Source organism: Mercurialis annua, linkage group LG8, assembly GCF_937616625.2.
Source record: "Mercurialis annua linkage group LG8, ddMerAnnu1.2, whole genome shotgun sequence".
Taxonomy (NCBI): Eukaryota; Viridiplantae; Streptophyta; class Magnoliopsida; order Malpighiales; family Euphorbiaceae; genus Mercurialis; species Mercurialis annua.
The window spans coordinates 11,998,516-12,021,523 of NC_065577.1; the positions used below are offsets into that span (position 1 = coordinate 11,998,516).

Below are 23,008 nucleotides of genomic sequence, written 5' to 3' on the forward strand. Positions count from 1 at the left end.
TATATATATATATATATATATATTCATAATTAATAAAAGAACAAAGCACGCATCAAACATGTAGGAAGAACATTTTTTATGAATACTCTTTTTGTAACATAATTTATGTATTTTTAAAGTATGTAATACATGTATCTTTTAATTTAAAATATGCTATACATACACTTTATAAGGATATAAATAATAAATATAAATAGTATGTGTGTTTGGGTGTATATGTATATATATATATTTGTTTTAAAAATTAAAGAAAATGATAATTAAATATGTTTCTGATACATTGCCGATACATCGCGGATACATAAATGATACATGTGAATAATTTTGACAAACTGACGTGTGACTGATACGTGACCGACGCGCGTGACTGACACAAGTCAGACGCGTTTTCTGACGCGTTTTTGACCCATTCTGACGCGTTTTTGACTTTTTTTTATTTGTTTTGTATGTGCCATGTGTTGTATTCTTATTGGCAAGGTATTAAATGTAAAGTTTTAGCTTTTTTAGGTGGTGATGTAATAATAAAGATGACTTAGCATTTTTGTAATATTTTTTTTTTTTTATAGTTTTGTTATTTACTCTTTGGCATTTAGGTTCCCATGATCATACCTAGTCATGTGATGGCCCAAATCGTGCTTGCCATTAGCATACAAATTCAACGCCATCGCCCACAACGTGCTTTCCATTATCTTTCCTTAATCATGATTAATTAATTAATCTAATCAATAAAAATATTAACTAACCAACTTTAAAATTAATAAGTTATTTCTTAACCAAAAAGTCATAATTGTTTTTTTCATCCATCATTTCTATTTTTTTTTAAAAACAAAAATATCTATTAGTTTCAAATTAAAGATTGAATATATTAAAATAATTAACTTAAGAACATAATTAAAAATTAACTAATTTACTTTATATAAAACAATTTTTGATCTATTTTTTTTGACAATTTTGGAAGGGGAGCATTTGTGGGAGGAATCGAACCCACGACCTAGCAGTTTATAAAACTTATTAGTTGATCTAGTTTTGAAATGGAGCAAGTAGTATTTATTTTTCAAATTTAATATTTTTTGTGAATCAAACAAATTTGGAGAGTCAACTAAATTAACATATTAATAGAAAAATCATTGTTTGGTTTGGTATTGGTGAGCAAATAAATATATTATTCCAACTTGCGCAATAATTCCATACCTTAACTTGGTATTCCAACTTGTTGAGTTTAATCATATAAATACATATATTAAGTATGTCATTCTAATAATACAACCAATATAGCAGATCTTTTCAGAGAAAAACGAAAAACAAAATCAAATTCCTGATTAAGTTTAGCAGCTTCCAAGATGGCATTGCTAGGCATTTTTGAAGTTATTTTAGCTTTAATTTGTTTTTTATTCGGTTGTTATTTGAGCAATCGGTACGAGATCGTATGGAACTGGCCGTTTCTTGGTATGCTTCCTGCTCTTTTGGCCAACGTCCATCGATTTCACGATTGGTCCATGGAAATAGCTGAAAATTGCGGCGGTACATATTATTTAAAAGGTCCATGGTTTGTCAATATGGATATAACTGGAACGGTTGATCCAGCCAATGTAAAGCACATGTTGAGTACCAATTTCTCCAATTATCCCAAAGGCTCTAAATACAAAGAGATGTTTGAAGATATATTTGGAGATGGGCTTTTCAATTCTGATCATGACCTATGGAAGAATCAAAGAAAAGTTTCTGTTGCTTTGATTAATAATCAACGTTTTCGAAAATTTCTGTTCAATACTATAAACGCTACGGTGGAAAATGCCCTAATTCCAGTTCTTGAACATTTCTGTGAGGAAGGTAGAATAGTGGACATGCAAGAAATAGCTCACAGATTTACGTTCGATGTTACAATGAAAGTGATTACAGGTTTCAGTCCGGAAACCCTTACCATTGAATTGCCTAAAAATGAGTTTTTAGATGCCATGGAACATGCAGAAGAAGCTACATTCTACCGGCATGTAAGGCCGAAAATATTCTGGAGGTTGCAAAAATGGCTAGGGTTTGGATTAGAGAAGAAAATGAAAATGGCTAAGATAACAATTGATCGAGTAGCAGCTTCTTATGTGGCAAGAAAAAGAGAACAACTCATCGAAGAGGGAGAAGGAGAGCTCGATCTTCTGGCGTCATACTTAACGGTGCATTGCAATGATGAAAAATTAATGGAAGGGTGGAAATCAAAGGATGAATTTTTGAGAGACACGCTTGTAAATTATATGTTTGCAGGACGGGAGAACTCATTGGGTTGGTTCTTTTGGCTTATAACAAAGAATCTAGTTGTTGAGGCAAACATTAGAGAGGAATTGAACAGTTTATCGCCAAAAAGAAGAGATCGATTAGAGGTTTTTGAGTTGGAAGAGGTGAACAAGTTGGTGTATTTGCATGGAGCAATATGCGAAACCCTAAGGCTTTATCCACCGGCAATGTATGAGCATAAGAAACCTCTTAAACCGGATACTCTTCCAACCGGACACTATGTTGATCCAAATATGGAAATTATAGTGTTGAGTTATGCGATGGGTAGAATGAAATCAATATGGGGAGATGATTGTTTGGAATTCAAGCCAGAAAGATGGATTTCAAAGGAAGATGGAAAACTTATTCAACACTCACCATACAAATTTCTAGCATTTAATGCAGGAGCAAGGACTTGTGTGGGAAAGGATATTGGAATCTTTGAAATGAAGGCGATTGCTGCAGTTGTGCTTCATAATTATAATATTCAGCTAGTAGAAGAACATCATGTGATCCCTAATTGTACTTCTATTCTTCTTCATATCAAGAATGGTTTAATGATTAGGATTAATAGAAGGACTTGATCAACTATACATATATATAGTTTCAAGTTTTAGCTAAAGATGATTATTACCCTCTGTAATTCCAAATTGCTTGACAATATTTTCATTTGTTTTGATATAAATTATAGGCGGTTATTTTAGTACTTGAATGATATGCTATCATACTATGGACACTTTTTTGGATAGGGAGAAAAACAATAAGAGACTAGAGCATGCAATGATAGTATCAAATGACATATATTCAGATGACAAGTTAGTAATCCTCTCTTGACAGAATTCAAGAGACAGATCGACATATAGCTGTAGATTTGAAGGACTGAATCGTGTTTATCGCAAATAATTTTTTAAAGAAATTACGAATAGAAAAATAGGACTAATACCCTATAGTGAGTCTAGTGACTACTAGAGTAGAGTTGAGTCAAAAGGAATGGTATATCTTAAGAATTTATAGGTCAATTTGTATACGATTAACCTGTGCGGGAAAATTATGACTTCATGAACTTGAAAGCCATTTTCGACAGTTTTAAGGATTAAAATAGTATTCTTATTATTATTTTTCTTAGCACACCATAATTAATCTGAAAATAACATTAAAAAAATTAAAAAAAAGAATAGAACTTGAAAGTATCTATAATGTACTCTTTATAGTCCAAAACTCTTTATTATAAGAGTATAAACATTAGAAAAGTATTTTAAATGGGCTTTTTATTTTTAAAATAAAAATAAAGACTCACATGTAGAAAATTAACCAAATTCTCTATTTCTACAAAGGCCTAATACCTCAAAAAACCTGACCTTTTAGCCCTTTTTCAATTCTACCCTGACGTTAAAAAGTGGTCAATTTTACCCTATTTTTCATTTTTTCGTTTCAATTGTACCCTAATTTTTTAATTTTTCATAATTTTTTTATTTAAATGAAGAAATTGTTTAATTAACCAAGTTAAAATATAAAATTAAATTTATTTCCATTCAAAAAAGTACAAATAAGTCTTTTATTTTTAAAAACTAACTAAAAACCATAATCAAATTAAAACTAATTTAAATTCTCAATTAATTTAACTAAATCTAAATAAATTTTCAACATATACAATTAATATATGCTAGATATTGAGAACGTTTTTTTAATTTTTTCCAAATAAAAAAAACGTCAATTTAATATTTCAGGGTATAATTAAAACACAAAAATGCAAAATATGGTAAAATTGACAAATTTTCAACGTCATGGTAGAACTGAAAATGGGTTAAAAGGTCGGAGTTTTTTGAAGTATTAGGCCTTCCACAAAGATGCAACGTGTCTGTCATTTCTCATATCTCTCTCACACGTTCTTTTTGTTTTTTTCTCAAATAACTTCTACAGTTGGCTATTTTTCTCATTGGTAGAAAACAGCAAATTCCCGACAGAAAAATCTTAATTTAGCGACGGATTTCAACCTTTTACTGACGGAAAATTGATTTCGCAACGGATTTTAACCTTTTACCGACAGAAATATCTGTTGCTAAAAGACTGTTTTCTAGTAGTGTCTTTTCTTTTCAAAAGATTAATTTTCATTTATGACAATGAATCATTTTAGCAATTTTAATTTGTATGGCAGTGGAGTTGATGCTGCCGAGGTTCTTTCATTTTACCAATTTCAATTTGTATGACAATGAATCATATAGTCCTTTTTAATTTATACTAAATTAAAGTTTTATAGTGATTAGCTATTTAATTCATTATTAAAAATATATTCTAATTAGAATCATAATTAAAATCAAATTGAACTATATAACTTTTATCCACCACAAACTATAAGTGTTTAATAACTTCAAAATTCTAACATAAGTACTTCACTATTCGCATAAGACAGTGTTAGATTTCCGTTGGCTTTTTTTATGGCTAATTTTTCTGCTATTTTATTGTCTAACATTAAATCATCTTGATACAACTGTATTATGTGTAATTTACCTTAGTTCATGATCATGCCCTAAACCGCAGCAGTGGAATGTTACTATATGTTGACTTGACCTTGGTTCTACAAATGGATACCAGTTCATGCCGGTTCAATATTTTCGACCAGCTCAAACCCGCCACCCTTATGGGAGATGAGTTTTGGCCAATTTTTGGTCAAAATTCATCTCCCCCACCCTCTAAATTTTCTAGATTTACAACAAATAAATGGGGTTTTCACCATATAATTTTATTATTATTTCTCTTCTTCCTTTTTGATGGTTTTATCTACCCTATATGGGTTTTATAAACTCTAATGAGTTATTTCTTCTTCAAACCGAAAGTATACAAGGTATTTCCTCTTGATTTCTATAGAAAATCTTAAGATTTACAGCCCGATATTTTGTGCTCTCAGAGATCGCTTGGTGGTTCTTCGTTTAGGAGTTGATCAGAATAAGTGTGTCGTCAAAACTTCAGTCTTGTGCTTTCGTTTGTAAGAGTGGTTTATAAATTTAATTTACAACTTGAATCATACTCTTGTTGTAATTTTTAGATTTGTAAATTGTATGTCATTTAGCTAGATTTATATTTAGATCTAGATTTATGATGTTTTTGTTGGCTGACATGTTTAGTTGTCAAATAGACTCATATGTTATAATTTTCTAGTCCGTTTTTGCGGCTAGATTTAAGACTCTTGTAGTCGATTTTAATCTACAGATGAAACCATCTTCTGACAAAAAAAAAAAAAGTGGCATAAGCATAACTCTTCAATTTTTAATCTCTTAGTATATTTTTTTTATAAACCCCATTTTTCTAGGAATATCAGACAGTAACATATGATGCCACAAAATATAAATGTAATTCAATAATGCGAAATATGTTTTAGCATTTAAAAAAAATTATCCAAAAGTAAATTTTTATATTTATTATTCAATTATAAGATAAATTCTATCTAATTTAACATTGATTATAATTTTAAAATACATTAGTGTTACTGGCGTTTTGCGTTTGTAACAACAAAGCGTGTGAAATGCGGGCGTGCCAGGAACGGATTCCAAAATGTAAACTTAACTTCTTAATCAAACAACTGGGGCTTGGTCAACCTTATTACAAGTACTCCAAAAAGGTAATGCTGAGAACTTGAATGTGTTGGGTTTTATAGGTTCATAACGCAACGGAATTTCAAAAATTTATCTAAAAACCCAAACCAAGATCCATGTAATTCGAATTAACAGAATAATTACTTACTTGTATGTCGAATTCAACAGCAATGTAGGAAGGAAGGAGGTGGTTCACTTTGGTGATACCTGGCCTCGGATCAGAAACGCCTCCAAAAGAACGCGTCCTCTACGAGTATCCACACGAACAGACCTTAGCCAAAACTAGTGCTTGTGTGCTAGCACTATTGCTTCACAAGCAATTTTCGAATTTTAGTGATTTAGTGAATAATGAATTTCGTGATTCTCAAACCAATTGCTTAATGAGTATTTATAGTGATAAATAACACTAGGGTTTGAGACAAATTCGAATTTCAATCTCATTGCAATTCTACAAGTTTATGTTTATCAAAAACTCCTTTTTGATAATTATCCATATATATTAATTACTATATTTATTATCTTCCAAAAATAATAAATTAAGGAAAACACTAGTCCTTAAATTTCGAATTAATATATATATTTATTAATATATATATATATATATATATTTATTAATATATATATATATATATATATTACGAATTATATATATATATATATATATATATAATTAATCACTTAATCACATTAGGGTTGTACAACCCATAACTGTTTTGGGCCTGTTCTCAGTGTGCGACCCTGTAGGTTCATATAACGTTGGCAGTAGGCTCGAAATCCCTATTTCAGCCCACAAGTCATAAGTGGCCTCTAGCAAGACATTATGACTACCCAAGTTATATGAATATCTATCCGATTTAACCATTTACAATAATATTTTAATCCCTTTGTCTCTCGATATCCAGATTGAATATAAGGCATAGTTATGTCATCCTTATAACATTCAATCATTAGTTTCTTGACTCTAAGTAGACTGAAAATGATAACTTCTTATCAATTAGCATGGCCATGCATTTTCTTCAGTCTATCTTCTTCAAGGGGCCCATAGATATCTTACTCAAATAAATGAGGGACAAATTCCTTCTCAGTCACTCATATTTCTCACATAGTTACTTTCATATCCAATGACAATCTATTCCATTATCCTGTTAAAGATAATGTAAGACTGTATCAAAATATGAAATAGCTATGTAGAAATTCATGATGATTTCAAGGTCAAAGGATTATACTAATAGAACTGTAATGAGAATTACTTATGACAGTGATCTATGTAGTATTCTCACAGTGGGTCATCCAGTGCCTTATTTCTCAAATAGCACCTATGATTTGACTTAATATCTCATATACATGATTAGTAAAATATAATCATCAGTCAACATCATACTAGTCTCAATGTTCTATTAAGACTAGGGATAGATGGTATATAATTCTTTTATTAAACCTAAGGGTTCTACTATCAAGTCACATACTCGATGACCTTAGAAAGAATTAACCATTCAAGTATTTTAATCATTAATATAAAATGATAAAAACTGCCAATCAATAAATAATAAAATGATAAAGTCAAAATATGGTCAAACATGATTGACCTAGTGCATATCACTAACATAATGAAAACAAAAAAATTCAATCATAAAGTTCTTTACTGATTGAAAATTGAGAATACAGAGTGCTGAGTGTTTTTGCCTTTAGGCTGGTTTTTGTTGGATTTGATCGGGGGCCAAAATTGTTCTGCTTCCTTCTTATTTATATCCCTTTGAAAACTATTGTTTGAGTTTTACTCTTCAACTGCCCACTATCTCCACCACGATGCTTTCCACTTTCAGAACTGCTTTGCTTCTAGAACACGTGGGTTTCTGGCTTCTGGGCTTTTAACTTCCGTCATCAATATTATGGGCTTCTGGGCTTTTAATCTTGGACTTCTAACCTCTAAGATTTAAAGTTTTAAGCTTCTGAAGTTATGTTGCTTGGACCTTCAAAATTTAACCTCTGAAATCATCTTCTGGTTAAAGGACTAATTTTGGTTAAAACCTCTGAAATTAATAGTCGAACCTCTGTAATTGACTTTTGAAATTAAACTTCTGTCAAAGGTCAAATTGGTCAAACCTCTGGAATTAACTTCTGAAATTAATCTTCTGTCAAAGGTCAAATTGGTCAAACCTCTGAAATTAATGGTCAAACCTCTGAAATTAACTTCTGAAATTAATCTTCTGTCAAAGGTCAAATAAATTAATCTTCTCAAAAGATCAATGTCACAATCCAAATTATTGAGCCGAGACCAGCACTAGGGAATTGGAGTGGTAGTTCAGAAACCCGTAGCAAGCCTAAAACCACTAATAATTTTTCGCAAATAAAAGTATAATATATATATATATATATATATATATATATATTAAAACATTTTCAGGAAAACTCTTTTTGATATTACATTTATAAATATTAAAATATCACATCAGAGGTTACAATGAAAATCTGATATTTAAAACCAATTCACAAAACCTTCTATTGACGACTACTGACTACTGTAGCTCTAGGAATTCATACTTGTGCAAGTCCAACGACTTATGGCACAATGGAGATGGTTTGTCTGATCCGACTCTGTCTACCTGCAAACATCAGAGTGAGGGGTCAGTATTTGGGAAAATACTGAGTGAGTTTGCAAGTTACTTATAGTATTATCAAAATATAGCGTCACACGCTTAATACGTATATAAATTTATGATACAAGCAAACAATATAAATTTCAAAGTGTGAGTCCCACTCACTAGATACGGGGACTCCAGGCTACACCGTAGCCGAGTGCTCAATCGTATCGAAATCATAAAGTGTGAGTCCAACTCACTGGTGGGTCCAACCCACTAGATCCGGGGACTCCAGGCTACACCGTAGCCGAGTGCTCACTCGTATCAAATTCATATCATATCATGCATAAATATATATATTAAATTCTAATCACAAAGTTAGGCACTCTATGCTGACTTACTAATGATCACGCAGCCTATTGACACCCAATAGGTAGTTGGTCATTTCGGACCGCACATTAGACACTCATCTTCAAAATAACGAATACAACGACATTTATATAATCAAATCTATCAAACATGACATCTTATACGAGCAAATAATATAAATATGAGATATTTAATAATAATGTTCAAAATATGAGAAAATGACTTTAATAATAATAATACGCGAAAGTAAATTTGCCACTCACAGTGACCGCTATCCAAAACTGCATTATCGCCACTCGAACATGTAAGCTACGTGCATCGTTTGATCTCGTAGCTACTCTAACTCGACGGCCTGGTAGCCTAACGATACATCCAGTTCCTATTCAAATCATATGTACGTTTAATTCATAAACGTAGACTAGTACTAAAATCCTAAGTTATAAACTTAGGTTCCTCATATCTCGAAATCCTAATCGAACACGTTATGTTCGATATTTAAATTTCTCGTTTTCGGGGCCCGTATTTCCTTTTCAATGTCCGACATTCTTAAAGTCGGAAATTAGGTTTAAAACGGGGCGAAAAGGCCCAAACAGGCACGGTAGCTAGCTGTGCAAGCGCACAAAAGGTCCCGTGCGTTCACACGGTCTGGTATGCGTCCGCACACACAGGTGTGCGTTCGCACACCATGTGTGCGATCGTACTCAGCTCCCGGAAAATCCATTTTCCGGGCGCTTCGCCACTCGCCGACACTTCCGACATGCTCCCACTCCGTTTTAACACATTTTCCAATTCAATTCTCACTAAAACGACTATAGAAACGCGATTATGATTCGTTTAATTCGTTAAAACGAAATAACCCTTATTTACCAATTCTCATAATAAAAACGTCAAGCTTACCTCGATTTGAAGTTTAACGATGATAGAGAATCGAATTCTGAACGAATCGATATAAAGAACTCCCGATTTGGACGAGAAACGGCGGCAGAACGAAGTGATCGTCACTTTTTCTCTCATCTGATACCTTCCTCTTCTTTCTCTCTCGATCCTTCCTTTTTCATTCCTGATCATTATATATATTTTGGCAAAAAAGTCATTTTGATCCCTCACTTCTTTAACTTAAACCATTTCTCTTTTAAACTTTTTAATTTAACCAAACGGTTAAATTATTCTTTTAACTCGATTACTTACGTATTATTTATATTTGTATAAATAATACTAACTCAATATTATTATTTTCCGTCAAAACCTTTTGATTACTAATCTCGAGGCTTAACTAACTAATTTGCACATTAGCCCTTGAACTTTTCAAAAATTACATTTTAGCCCAAGACGCATCCGCGTCCAAATTTTTAAAAGGTCTCCGACTGACCCGAAACTTTTACCACATATACTACAAAACATTTCGCGGACCTTGGCAAAATAATTTTCACTTCGGAATTTATATGGCTAAATTACCATTTTAGTCCCTATACTTTATTTTGCGACTTTCTTAACATTTTTCTTTTCTAATTCCAATTTCAACTTTAGAACTGAAACACAATGTTAAATCTCTCGCAATAATCCTTTCGAATCTGTCCTGCTAAAATTTAATATTTATCTTAATTTCTCGAAAATCTTTCCGATATCGTCACTCTGACGACTTAACACTGGACACGTGGTCCAGTTAAGTACTTAAATATTTTGTGGTATTACAATCAAATCCTCTGAAATCAACCTTTGAAATTATCCATGTAGCTTTTCTATCTTTTAAAAGAATATGGGCATTTATGGTTTTTTTGTCATATTTTTAATTTTGGTGCAAATAATTAGTTTAATGATTAGAAATTTAATTAATGTAATATTGCACTTACTACTACTTTTATTGTTGATAAAATAACAAGAAAAATCATAAATCGCTTTTCACCAATTGTCATCCTAGCTAGAGTTATTTCTTTATTACCATTATTATTTCATTTAATAGCACAAAACTCATTTAGTTTTCATTTACTGTCATCTTTCTCAAGTTTACACATGTCCATGAATAAGCACATATTTTTTTATACTAACCCATTACCGTCCCAATCAATAGCCTACACGTGTCCATTTTTCTCTCTCATGTATCCCTTCTTTTTTTCTTATGTGGTCCCCCTCCTCTCTTTCTCTCTCTTGTCATTTGTTCATCCTCTTTTTCTCTCTTCTACCTGATATCCTTTATGAAGAGAATGAGAAGGAGAAAATGATAAATGCTCAATCACTACTTAACAAATTAAATTTCAAGATTTAGACTTTTTCCTTAACATTTAAGTAGTCAGGTTAATTAATATTAAAGAGTAGGTTTACATTTCCCTCTAATCAACCATTTTACGAATTAATTAATCATTTTTTACTTCTAATCACCCGTTAAACAGCTTAATAAAAATAAATATTTGTGGCCTTTCTAATAGTTCCGTAATTGAAAAAATTGGTAAAAGCACTTGTATGAAATTAAACGTAGATATTCTAGAGCGGATACCTATATGATACATTTCATATATATTTTTCGTATACCCACGTTGGACTGAATCTAAAAATAAATAATACTATTCTGATACCTTATTATTTTATATTGAAATAATTTATTTTACTTTATTTTCGGCTAAAACGCTTAATTTAATTTAAGTATGAGACATAAAATTTAATTTTTCTATTTTTTCGTTCATCTAAACATAGGTCTAACACAAATTTAAATTTTTTTATCATCTAAACATAAAATTTTAAATTTATGAATTTCAAATATGAAATATAAAATATAAAATTTTAATCTCAAACTCAAATTTATGTCTAGTTGCAGACCAATTATATTAAATAATTAGGAGGAAACCCTCGCTTCGCTTCAGACTGGGCCATTTTTCATCGGAAAAATAACGGTTAAAGAAATATGAAATTAAAAAAATATATTTTAATATGGTAATTAAGCATCAATTAGTATTAAAATTGCATAAGTAGAGACATAAATTTAAGGCCTAATTACTTAAAAACCACCCACCTTGTAACTTTTTTTCATTTATACCACGACCTAGAAAAATTTTCATTTGTACCCTATTTTTGATTTTTATGTTTCGTTTGTACCCCAAGAGTAATTTTTTTGATAATTTAATTAATTTAAAAATGAAAATATTAAAAACAAGATACATAAATGATTATCGTGAACGTTTTATTAGAATATAGGTTAAAAATGAAGGACTAATTTAAACTTTTTTTCAAAAGAAAATAGGTCAATTCAACTCATTAGGGTAGAGATGAAACATAAAAATCAAAAATAGGGTACAATTGAAAATTTTCCTAGGTCATGGTATAAATGAAAAAAAATTACAAGGTGGGTGGTTTTTAAGTAATTAAGCCTAAATTTAACAGCAACAACAATCATAATAAAATAAATATTTTTTTTTAATTTTTTTTTTCAACCATAATTTTCCAGTTTATTTTCTTCAAAAAAGAAAAATGTTTTTAACGAAAAAAATAATCAGCATCACCTGTTGTTAACTATATTTTCTGCCATTTTTTAATGCTAATTTTAAACAATTAATTATAATTATAATTACTATTCTATATTTTATTTTTATTATCCAAATTTGAATCATGAATTAAAATAAACCTCATATTACTTAGGATAAAACTCATCAAATTATGTATGCATTGTATAATAATTATAGACATCATGTGTCAACAAAAATGTTTAGAGGTGGTGGAATGGGGTAAAAAAAATTAGGGTAAAATATTTTTTTTTTAGAGAAATATATTTTGTCGGTTTCCTTTTTTTGTTGGTTTGTGTGATGATTTTTTTTCCATCAGGGGTAATATATTGTATTTGGTATAATGAACTAAAAGGGGTATAAAAAGAATAAAAAGATAGTCAATATATGGGACCAACATATTTTTTCCACCAAGGACAGCATAATTAGTATTAGACATAAAGGATAGATAAGGGTATAAATGGAACATAACAAAAAGACATCATAAAATAGAGGTGGCCACGGTTCATAACCCGGCGGTTCCGGTTCGGAATCGCCGGGTCACGGTTCAAGAAAAAGTGGAACCGGCCCGGAACCGCTTAAGAGACGGTTCCTTGACGGTTCGAAACCGGACGGTTCCGGTTCCGGTCTAGGACAGTTTAGAAAAAAATATAAATAAATTTAAAATTTAATTACTAAAAAATATAATTTAACAATAAAGTAACTCACGGAGATAGTATTATAAGAAAATAAAGAATTTTTTTTTATAAAAATTAAAATATTAACCAAAAATTTAACTAAAACAAGTATAACATATATTTTGTTGTAAAAGTAAATATATTATATGATAAAGATATTATATATATTTTAAATATATACTCCCTCCGTCCCGTTTAAGAAGTCTCATATTCTATTTTGGGATGTCCCATTTAAAAAGTCCCATTACTATTTTTAGAATATTTTTGCATTGAATATCCTATTTTACCCTTATTTTAGTTATCTTAAAAGAACTGTATGTAAAATTCCACTATCATTAATAGGGGCAAAATATGAAAAAACATGAAAAGACAAGAATAATTAATATTTTCTTAATCTGTGTGTAAAGTCAAATGGGACTTTTAAAGTGGGACAGAGGGAGTAATATATATATTTTTTATCAACGGATTCGATCCTTGAACCGCCGGAACCGCCGGTTCACGGTTCAATAAATATGGAACCGGTCCGGAACCGCCCTTCGTACGGTTCCGGGCCGGTTTTAGTCCGATTCCGAGTTTGACCAGTTCTGGGCTGGATTTGACCGGGCCGGTTCCGGACCGGTTCACGGGCTGACCCGGCCCATGGCCACCTCTACCATAAAAACCCTTAAATTTGCTATTAAGGACACATAATGTAAGTTGTTATTTATTGAAATTCATAAACTTTGCAAGGATATAAGAGGAATCCAACAATTAAGGTTCAACTTTATACTATAGAGATATAGTGATGTTCTTACCAGTGTTTTCAAACCCGGACCGGCCCGGCCGGTTCAACCGGTTCAACCGGAAACCGGAGGCCAGTCCGGTTCAATTACTGCTTAATACCCGGATTTATGGTTCAACCAATTTGAACCGGAAAAATCCGCAAGAACCGGAAACCCGTTGGACCGTAAAATCCATCAAACCCGGCCGGTTCACAATAACCCAAATAAAAGTGATGATTCCAAATGATAAGGGTAGAGAAGATGATGGTTTGGTTGGTTCTCTAAATCGGCTGAGATTTAAGAAATTTAATTCAAAGAAAAATAATAGTAAATCTTTACCTTTTAATTTATATATAACAGTATAAGTTTTAGTTTTAGTTTATGTATAAGCTTCATTGAAGAGATGATATAAATATATGCTCTTATATTTGGTTTATGTGGAACCGTTAGTTTGATGGTGAGAAAGATGATTGTGGCGGCTGGGTGTTGATATTTGAGAAAAGAGATGATAGTAGGTAGGTTAAAAAGTTTGAGGTAATAGGTTATTTATTGGGCTGGGCCCATATGGTTGTTTGTTTTTAAATATAATAAATTTAAGAAAGTCATATGATTAGTCCATTTTGCTTATATTTCAGATTTATTTTTATATATATTATAATTCGTATAAATATTTTTATTTTTTTAGTTAAACGGTTGAACCAGCGGTTGAACCGGTTCAACCGGTTGAACCTTGAACCGCTGGACACACCGGATCTGCTAGCGGTCCGGGTTTTAAAACATTGGTTCTTACACATTGTCAACAACGAAGCAATTTGGCATTTAGGTTCCCGTGATTATACCTAGTCATGTGATTGCCCAAATCGTGCTTGCCATTATCATATAAATTCAACGCCATCGCCCACAACGTGCTTTCCATTATCTTTCCTTAATCAATCATGATTAATTAATTAATCTAATCAATAAAAATATTAACTAACCAACTTTAAAATTAATAAGTTATTTCTTAACCAAAAAGTCATAATTATTTTTTTCATCCATCATTTTTTTTTAAACAAAAATATCTATTAGTTTCAAATTAAGATTGAATATGTTAAAATAATTAACTTAAGAACATAATTAAAAATTAACTAATTTAATTTATATAAAACAATTTTTGATCTATTTTTTTTTTTGATAATTTTGGGAGAGGGAGCGTTTGTGGGAGGAATCCAAACCACGACCTACCAGTTTACTGCTCAACATTTATACCATTTGATCTAAAATTTATAATTGATCTAGTTTTGAAATGGAGGAAGTAGTATTTATTTTTCAAATTTAATATTTTTTTTGAATCAAACAAATTTGGAGAGTCAACTAAATTAACATATTAATGGAAAATCATTGTTTGGTTTGGTATTGGTGGGCAAATAAATATATTATTCCAACTTGCGCAATAATTCCATACCTTAACTTGGTATTCCAACTTGTTGAGTTTAATCATATAAATACATATATTAAGTATGCCATTCTAATAATACAACCAATATAGCAGATCTTTTCAGAGAAAAACGAAAAACAAAATCAAATTCCTGATTAAGTTTAGAGAAAATGTCACCATATACCTCAAAAATTGAAAATATTATATTAGTGACCTAACATAATATTTTTGACAAAAATCCCTTTTTTTTAATTGTTCCTTTTCAGCTCTATCTCTTTCAATAAGAGATTACTAAATTAACCCTATCCTATTATTATTATTGTGTACCTGATTTAATCATTCCTTCCTTTCTCCGCCCCCACTTCCTTCTTCTCCCTCACTTCTCCATTACTATAACTTTATTTTTCTACAATTTCTTTGGCATGCACAATTAAAAATAGGTTCAAGTGGTCGGACTTTTAGTGGTCGGTAATCGGATTGCTAGACTTGTGGTGGCTGGTAGCCGAACCGCCGGTGCTTCTCCTTCCATTACTGTTTTCAATTATTGTTACTTATCGTCGAACCACCATTGTTGCTTCTTCACTCGCTAGATCTGAATCGCTGCTCAGATTCTGTATTTAATTTGGTTGAATTATTGAGTTTTCTCTCCATTGGTATTGTTGTGGATTTCAGTTTCTCCACATGTACCAACCTGTACATGTCAACAAAAAAAAGATGAAATGATATAAAAAGTTCAAAAGGATTCCTAATTTTTATTTTAAATTTATTTGGTTCTTAATTTGAATGGTGGGAATTTGATGTGTTGGATTGTAGTGTAAATTTGAGAAACTGAAGTTTAGATTTGATTTAATTGTGTGGAAGCCAAAAAGCAGTATATATCATGATGATCATTGACGATGGCCGGTGATGGGACGGCGAAGATTGGAGGTCGGAGATGGAACAATAACTTTTGCTTTAGAATTTTAATTTCTAATTAAGATTACTAATTTTTGAAGTATGATTTTTAATTAAGAAGAATTTTACTGATGAAGAAAATGATTGAGAAGATAATAGAAAATAGGTGGTGATGGTGAAGAATAGTAGAGATGACAATAATAATGATGTTAATCATGATGTGAGCGTTGATAAAAATTGAGATCAGGAGAATGGTTTAAGGTCATTGGATAGACAAATGTACATTAAAAATGGAAAATACATGAATTTGATATAACAAATACATTGTAAGTGGAAATTGAATTATATCAATCCTGAATGATTATGTGATGATATGTTATGTTGTGCATTTTACTAATGGTTTGTTTACTGGAAAAAAAAAAATTAGAGGTTGAAGATGATGTAAAAAGTATCATTTTAGTCATGGTGATGTTAAATTGATATTTTAACAATTATTAATGAAAATTTATATTTTTATCATAATTCATGTTATCATATTTTTTAACGTTTTATTTAGTATAAATATTGAATAAATTAAACTTTATCATAAAGTTACAATCTTAATTGATGGTTTATATGAAAAAAAAATTATGATTTAATGTAATATACAAATTGAATCTCTTTTTTAAGTGAAATATATTTGAAAGTCTATAATATCAAAAATCAACCTGATATGAACTTGATGTGAACCTATATCAACTAAACTATCCTAATTCAATTTTTAATAAAATTTGTTTTACTGCTCTTTACAATCTTAAATGATATTTTATATGGAGAAAATTTTGATATTTAGTGTAATATACAAATTGAATCTTTCTTTTAAGTGAAATGTATTTGACATCATATAAAATTAAAAATCAACATGATATGAACCGGATGAACCTATATCGCTGAACTACCCTAATTCAATTTTTTAATAAAATTTGTCTAGTTGCTTTAAATGATGTTTTATATAGAGAGAGTTTTGAGATTTAGTGTAATATACAAATTGAAAATCTTTTTTAAGTGAAATGTATTTGGCAGTCTATAAAACCAAAAATCAACCTGATGTGAACCGGAATGAAATGTATTTGGCAGACTATAAAACCAAAAATCAACCTGATGTGAACCAGATGTGAACCTATATCAACTGAACTACCCTAATTCAATTTTAATAAAATTTATCTTACTGCTATTTACAATATTAAATGACAGTTTATATAGAGAGAATTTTGGAATTTAGTGTTATCACAAATTGAATACTCTTTTAAGTGAAATATATTTGACACTTTATAGACCAAAATCAACCTTATATGAACTAGATGTGAACCTATCAACTGAACTATCTTAATTCAGTTTTTAATAAAATTTGTCTTGATGCTCTTTACACTCTTAAATGACATTTTGTATAAACAGAATTTTGAGATTTAATGTAATATACAAATTCAATATCTCTTTTAAGTGAGATGTATTTGACATTCTATAAAACTAAAAATCAACCTGATGTGAACCGGATATGAACCTATAATCTACACAACTCTCTGAAAAATGGTCATATATATTTTTATCTCAACTTTTTTTATTTTGATATAGATAATTAAGAGAGAGCAGTAGAAGCAAAAAAAAATGAGGTAAAAATTATTTTAATTTAGATAATGAAGAGTTTATTTTAAGTTATTAATAAATTATAAGTTAAAAAAACTAATGTAGAATACATTTTCAAGTCTAATTCATTTATTAGTGGTTTTGTCAGATTGAATATTCAAATCTTCTTTTACTTGACAAAATGATAATAACTTTGTGAAATACTTTTTGCATTTTAATGCTTCTTCCATTCATAGACAAATTGTGAAAAACATTTTTGGTCAAAATTGAGTACCAAACCCTATAACCCCACCTGCACATCCAAAATCCCTCACCTGCACATCCAACAACCCAGAACCTATAACAAAATTAACCAGCCAAAGGAGCTATCGAGTGAACCAAAGAGTTAGTATCTGTAAAATAACTTGTCATCCATAAAATTCCAAGGATTATCTCCTTCATTTTAATTTCTCTGTAACAAAACTTTTTACCCAATTACATTTTACCCGACCAGATCCGATCATTTTGCTGTCGACTAATTACTTGTTCTTCTTCTATATGTACTTACTAGATCCATAAATTCTTTTTCCAATTTCAGCTCATTATATTTGGACGTCACGAATAACGATCTGCACTCATCGGATGTCAAAACAACCGCTACACAAAACATCATGCTTTTCCATATCTTTTTGTTTTTGAGATCTGTTGCTTGATTTTTTTTCTTCAAAATCTCGGTTTAAACGAATTTGTTTGATGATAACTGTTGAAGTTACAGCTGCGATTTTTAATTTTTTTGACAGTAATGGCGGTAATCTGAGGTTGAAGATGAGTTTTACTCATTATTTAGTAAACTTATTCTATTTGTCTAACACAGACATATAAGGTTATAATGGTCCTATTTTAATTTGCGTTGGGGTAGGGGGGATTTGTGAAAACTTTCTTATTTATTTGAGTGATTACTGCCAAAATTAAAATTCTGAGGTATAAATAATAAGTAGGACATGTTTTAGGGGGTTTTTGTAGATTACCCTTAAGTTTAGCAGCTTCCAAGATTGCATTACTAGGCATTTTTGAAGTTATTTTAGCTTTAGTTTGTTTTTTATTCGGTTGTTATTTGAGTAATCGGTACGAGATCGTATGGAACTGGCCGTTTCTTGGTATGCTTCCTGCTCTTTTGGCCAACGTCCATCGATTTCACGATTGGTCCATGGAAATAGCTGAAAAATGCGGCGGTACATATTATTTAAAAGGTCCATGGTTTGTCAATATGGATATGATTGGAACTGTTGATCCAGCCAATGTAAAGCACATGTTGAGTACCAATTTCTCCAATTATCCCAAAGGCTCTAAATACAAAGAGATGTTTGAAGATATATTTGGAGATGGGCTTTTCAATTCTGATCATGACCTATGGAAGAATCAAAGAAAAGTTTCTGTTGCTTTGATCAATAATCAACGTTTTCGAAAATTTCTGTTCAATACTATAAGCGCTACGGTGGAAAATGCCCTAATTCCAGTTCTTGAACATTTCTATGAGGAAGGTAGAATAGTGGACATTCAAGAAATAGCTCACAGATTTACGTTCGATGTTACAATGAAAGTGATTACAGGTTTCAGTCCGGAAACCCTTACCATTGAATTGCCTAAAAATGAGTTTTTAGATGCCATGGAACATGCAGAAGAAGCTACATTCTACCGGCATGTAAGGCCGAAAATATTTTGGAGGTTGCAAAAATGGCTAGGGTTTGGATTAGAGAAGAAAATGAAAATGGCTAGGATAACAATTGATCGAGTAGCAGCTTCTTATGTGGCAAGAAAAAGAGAACAACTCATTGAAGAGGGAGAAGGAGAGCTCGATCTTCTGGCGTCATACTTAACGGTGCATTGCAATGATGAAAAATTAATGGAAGGGTGGAAATCAAAGGATGAATTTTTGAGAGACACGCTTGTAAATTATATGTTTGCAGGATGGGAGAACTCATTGGGTTGGTTCTTTTGGCTTATAATGAAGAATCCAGTTGTTGAGGCAAACATTAGAGAGGAATTGAACAGTTTATCGCCAAAAAGAAGAGATCGATTAGAGGTTTTTGAGTTGGAAGAGGTGAACAAGTTGGTGTATTTGCATGGAGCAATATGCGAAACCCTAAGGCTTTATCCACCGGCAATGTATGAGCATAAGAAACCTCTTAAACCGGATACTCTTCCAACCGGACACTATGTTGATCCAAATATGGAAATTACGTGTTGAGTTATGCGATGGGAAGAATGAAATCAATATGGGGAGATGATTGTTTGGAATTCAAGCCAGAAAGATGGATTTCAAAGGAAGATGGAAAACTTATTCAACACTCACCATACAAGTTTCTAGCATTTAATGCAGGAGCAAGGACTTGCGTGGGGAAGGACATTGGAATCTTTGAAATGAAGGCGATTGCTGCAGTTGTGCTTCATAATTATAATATTCAGCTAGTAGAAGAACATCATGTGATCCCTAATTGTACTTCTATTCTTCTTCATATCAAGAATGGTTTAATGATTAGGATTAGTAGAAGGACTTGATCAATTGTGCATATATATAGTTTCAAGTTTTAGCTAAAGATGATTATTACACCCTGTAATTCCAAATTGATTGACAATATTTTTATTTGTTTTAATATAAATTGTAGGCGGTTATTTTAGTACTTGAATGATACGCTATCATACTATCGACACTTTTTTAGACAAGTAGAAAAACAATACGAGATAGAGCATGTAATGATGGTATCAAGTGACATATATTCGAATGACGAGTTAGTAATCCTCTCTTGACATAATTCAAGAGACACATCGACATATAGCGGTATATTTGAAGGAGTGCTGAATCGTGTTTACGCAAATAAAAATTCAAAAAAAAAATTACGAATAGAAAAATAGGACTAATCCCTGTACCTTAAGAGTTTATAGGTCAATTTGTATTTAATTAACCTATGCGGGAAAATTATGACTTCATGGACTTGAAAGCTATTTTTGACAGTTTTACACTACTAGATTACAGCAGTTTAGCGACGGATTTTAATGACGGAGGTGGACGAGACCCAGGTGTTTCTGGACATCGAGGGCGTCAACAAGAAGCACAGCATGTGGCCTGGTTCGGCGAGCAGCAGGTATGCATCCCCGAGTAGCAGAGCGCAGCGGGACAACTCTTCTAGGTCGTCACAGCTGGCAGACGAGGAGGTGGACCGCTGTGTGCAAGCCGACATTCATGAGGGTCTGAGGGAGGTTGAGCAGAGGCTGGCGGAGCAGCATCGTCAACAGCAGGCGAGCATGGCCCAGCTTATCCGTGAGGAGATCGCAAGCATGAGGCCTAATCTTCTTGTAGAGTATCGGCCACAGTTCCCCCCTCCCCCACCAGACGGCGACGACACTATAAATTTGTAGTGTCGTGTTTGATTAGTTTACGAACAAATTATGTTTTTTTTCCTTTTTGTATACTTTGATATTTATTTTTATATATATTCAGTGTTCAATTGATTGTTTTCTATAAATGAATTTAAATTACAATTATTTACAGGTTTTAAACGATAGGGAAAAATAGAAAATATAGCGGAAAACAGCAAATTTCTGCCGAAAAAAAATTAAAATTGCGACGGATTTGGAATTTTAGCAATGGAATATTCAGTCGCTAGTGTGCCAAGACAAAATGGGCACCTTTAGCGACAGATTGAATCCGTCGCTAAATAAACTCGGTTATCCGTCGCTACATGCACCTATTTTGTCTTAGATTTGATACATTTATTCCGTCGCTAAAATTCCAAATCCGTCACGATTTTGTCTCCATTTTGGTCTCCTTGGGTAGACTATTGATGACTGATTTAAGCAAATTTAACGATGAAAATTCTGTCGCCAAATTTACCATAGATTGCTGGACTGGTCGTAAATATGTTTTGCGACCAGAAATTTTGCGACGGACTCTGTCGCTTACGATGAATTTTAGCGCATTAGCGACAAAAAAATCCTAAAAAAAATAGAACTTGAAAACATCTATAATGTATTCTTTATAGTTCAAAACTCTTTAATATAAAGAGTATAAACATTAGAAAAGTATTTTAATGGACTTTATTTTTAAAAATAAAAATAAAGACTCATGTAAAAAACTAACCCAATTCTCTATTTCTACAAATATGCAACGTGTCTGTCATTTCTCATTTCTCAGATCTCTCTCACACATTATTGGGTATAAATAACTTTTTTATAAGGTTAAGGTATAAACGAAAAAAAAGTTCAAGGTATGAGTTTTTTAAATAATTAAGCCTAATATATATTGACCACCTTATTTTATACTATATAAAATTTGACCCCTTTTTAAATAATTTCTAGCTTCGCCTTGTAGAGATATAGATAAATTATAGATAAATAGATACATAAATTATATATATGATCTTAATATTTCTATCTATATATCTCCTATTTGAAAAAAAAATAGATTATATATACAGATTTAATTCTGATCAGTTTAAATTTTGTTTCAAAATAAAACTAATTAATTAATTTTAAGGATTTTGGTAATTGTTTTTTTGTTTTTACCAAAACCAAGTGGGACTAGAACATTCGAGATGAATCCAGACTATGTACGTAATCCCTAAATTTTGTGGTTCCTTCGGTTGCACGCTATTCCATTGAGTCGGCTATTCGCTTACTATATAAACCCACTACCCACTTCCCCCTCCTCATCCTCTCATCATATCTTCAACAAATATTCAAAATCTCTCAAATTCTATTTAGAAATTTCTTCAAACCATGCAGATCTTCGTGAAAACCCTCACCGGAAAAACCATCACACTCGAGGTCGAGAGCTCCGATACAATCGACAACGTGAAGGCCAAGATCCAAGACAAGGAAGGCATCCCACCGGATCAACAGAGACTAATCTTCGCCGGGAAACAACTCGAGGACGGCCGGACTCTCGCCGATTACAATATCCAAAAGGAATCAACGCTCCATCTCGTTCTCCGATTGAGAGGAGGAATGCAAATCTTCGTCAAGACTCTGACGGGGAAAACTATTACTCTTGAAGTTGAAAGCTCCGATACGATTGATAATGTGAAGGCCAAGATTCAAGATAAGGAAGGGATCCCGCCGGATCAGCAGCGGTTGATCTTCGCCGGGAAGCAGCTGGAGGATGGGAGGACGCTTGCTGATTATAATATTCAGAAGGAGTCGACTCTTCACCTTGTGCTCCGTCTCCGTGGCGGCGGTGGAAATTGCTGAGATCTTTATGTTTCTGATAGACTGATTTAGGCTTGTTATTACTTAAACGTGTTTGCTGTTATTAATAAAATTTATTATTTTGCTCAATTCAGCCATTTTTTTTATTTATCATTGCA

General features: G+C 31.7%; 3 protein-coding genes across 3 annotated transcripts; all 3 read left to right on the plus strand.

Moving 5' to 3' along the window:
* The first annotated feature begins 1,340 nt into the window (after positions 1-1,340).
* LOC126661633 (alkane hydroxylase MAH1-like) lies at positions 1,341-5,252 on the plus strand. Its single transcript, XM_050355485.1, has 3 exons — positions 1,341-2,787; positions 4,779-4,988; positions 5,131-5,252. The coding sequence occupies exons 1-3, from the start codon at positions 1,341-1,343 to the stop codon at positions 5,250-5,252; spliced, it is 1,779 nt and encodes a 592-aa protein (XP_050211442.1).
* A 13,552-nt stretch (positions 5,253-18,804) lies between these two features.
* LOC126661634 (alkane hydroxylase MAH1-like) lies at positions 18,805-19,893 on the plus strand. Its single transcript, XM_050355486.1, has one exon. The coding sequence runs from the start codon at positions 18,805-18,807 to the stop codon at positions 19,891-19,893; it is 1,089 nt and encodes a 362-aa protein (XP_050211443.1).
* Positions 19,894-22,369: 2,476 nt separating this feature from the next.
* LOC126659802 (polyubiquitin) lies at positions 22,370-22,979 on the plus strand. Its single transcript, XM_050353130.2, has one exon. The coding sequence runs from the start codon at positions 22,422-22,424 to the stop codon at positions 22,890-22,892; it is 471 nt and encodes a 156-aa protein (XP_050209087.1). The 5' UTR covers positions 22,370-22,421; the 3' UTR covers positions 22,893-22,979.
* Positions 22,980-23,008: the final 29 nt, after the last annotated feature.

Coding starts and splice junctions, on each gene's coding strand:
- LOC126661633 (XM_050355485.1), top strand. CDS start 1,341: ATGGCATTGCTAGGCATTTTTGAAGTTATTTTAGCTTTAATTTGTTTT. Junction 2,788..4,778: donor ACATCATGTGATCCCTAATT/GTACTTCTATTC, acceptor AATTTACCTTAG/TTCATGATCATGCCCTAAAC. Junction 4,989..5,130: donor ATTTACAACAAATAAATGGG/GTTTTCACCATA, acceptor TGATTTCTATAG/AAAATCTTAAGATTTACAGC.
- LOC126661634 (XM_050355486.1), top strand. CDS start 18,805: ATGCTTCCTGCTCTTTTGGCCAACGTCCATCGATTTCACGATTGGTCC.
- LOC126659802 (XM_050353130.2), top strand. CDS start 22,422: ATGCAGATCTTCGTGAAAACCCTCACCGGAAAAACCATCACACTCGAG.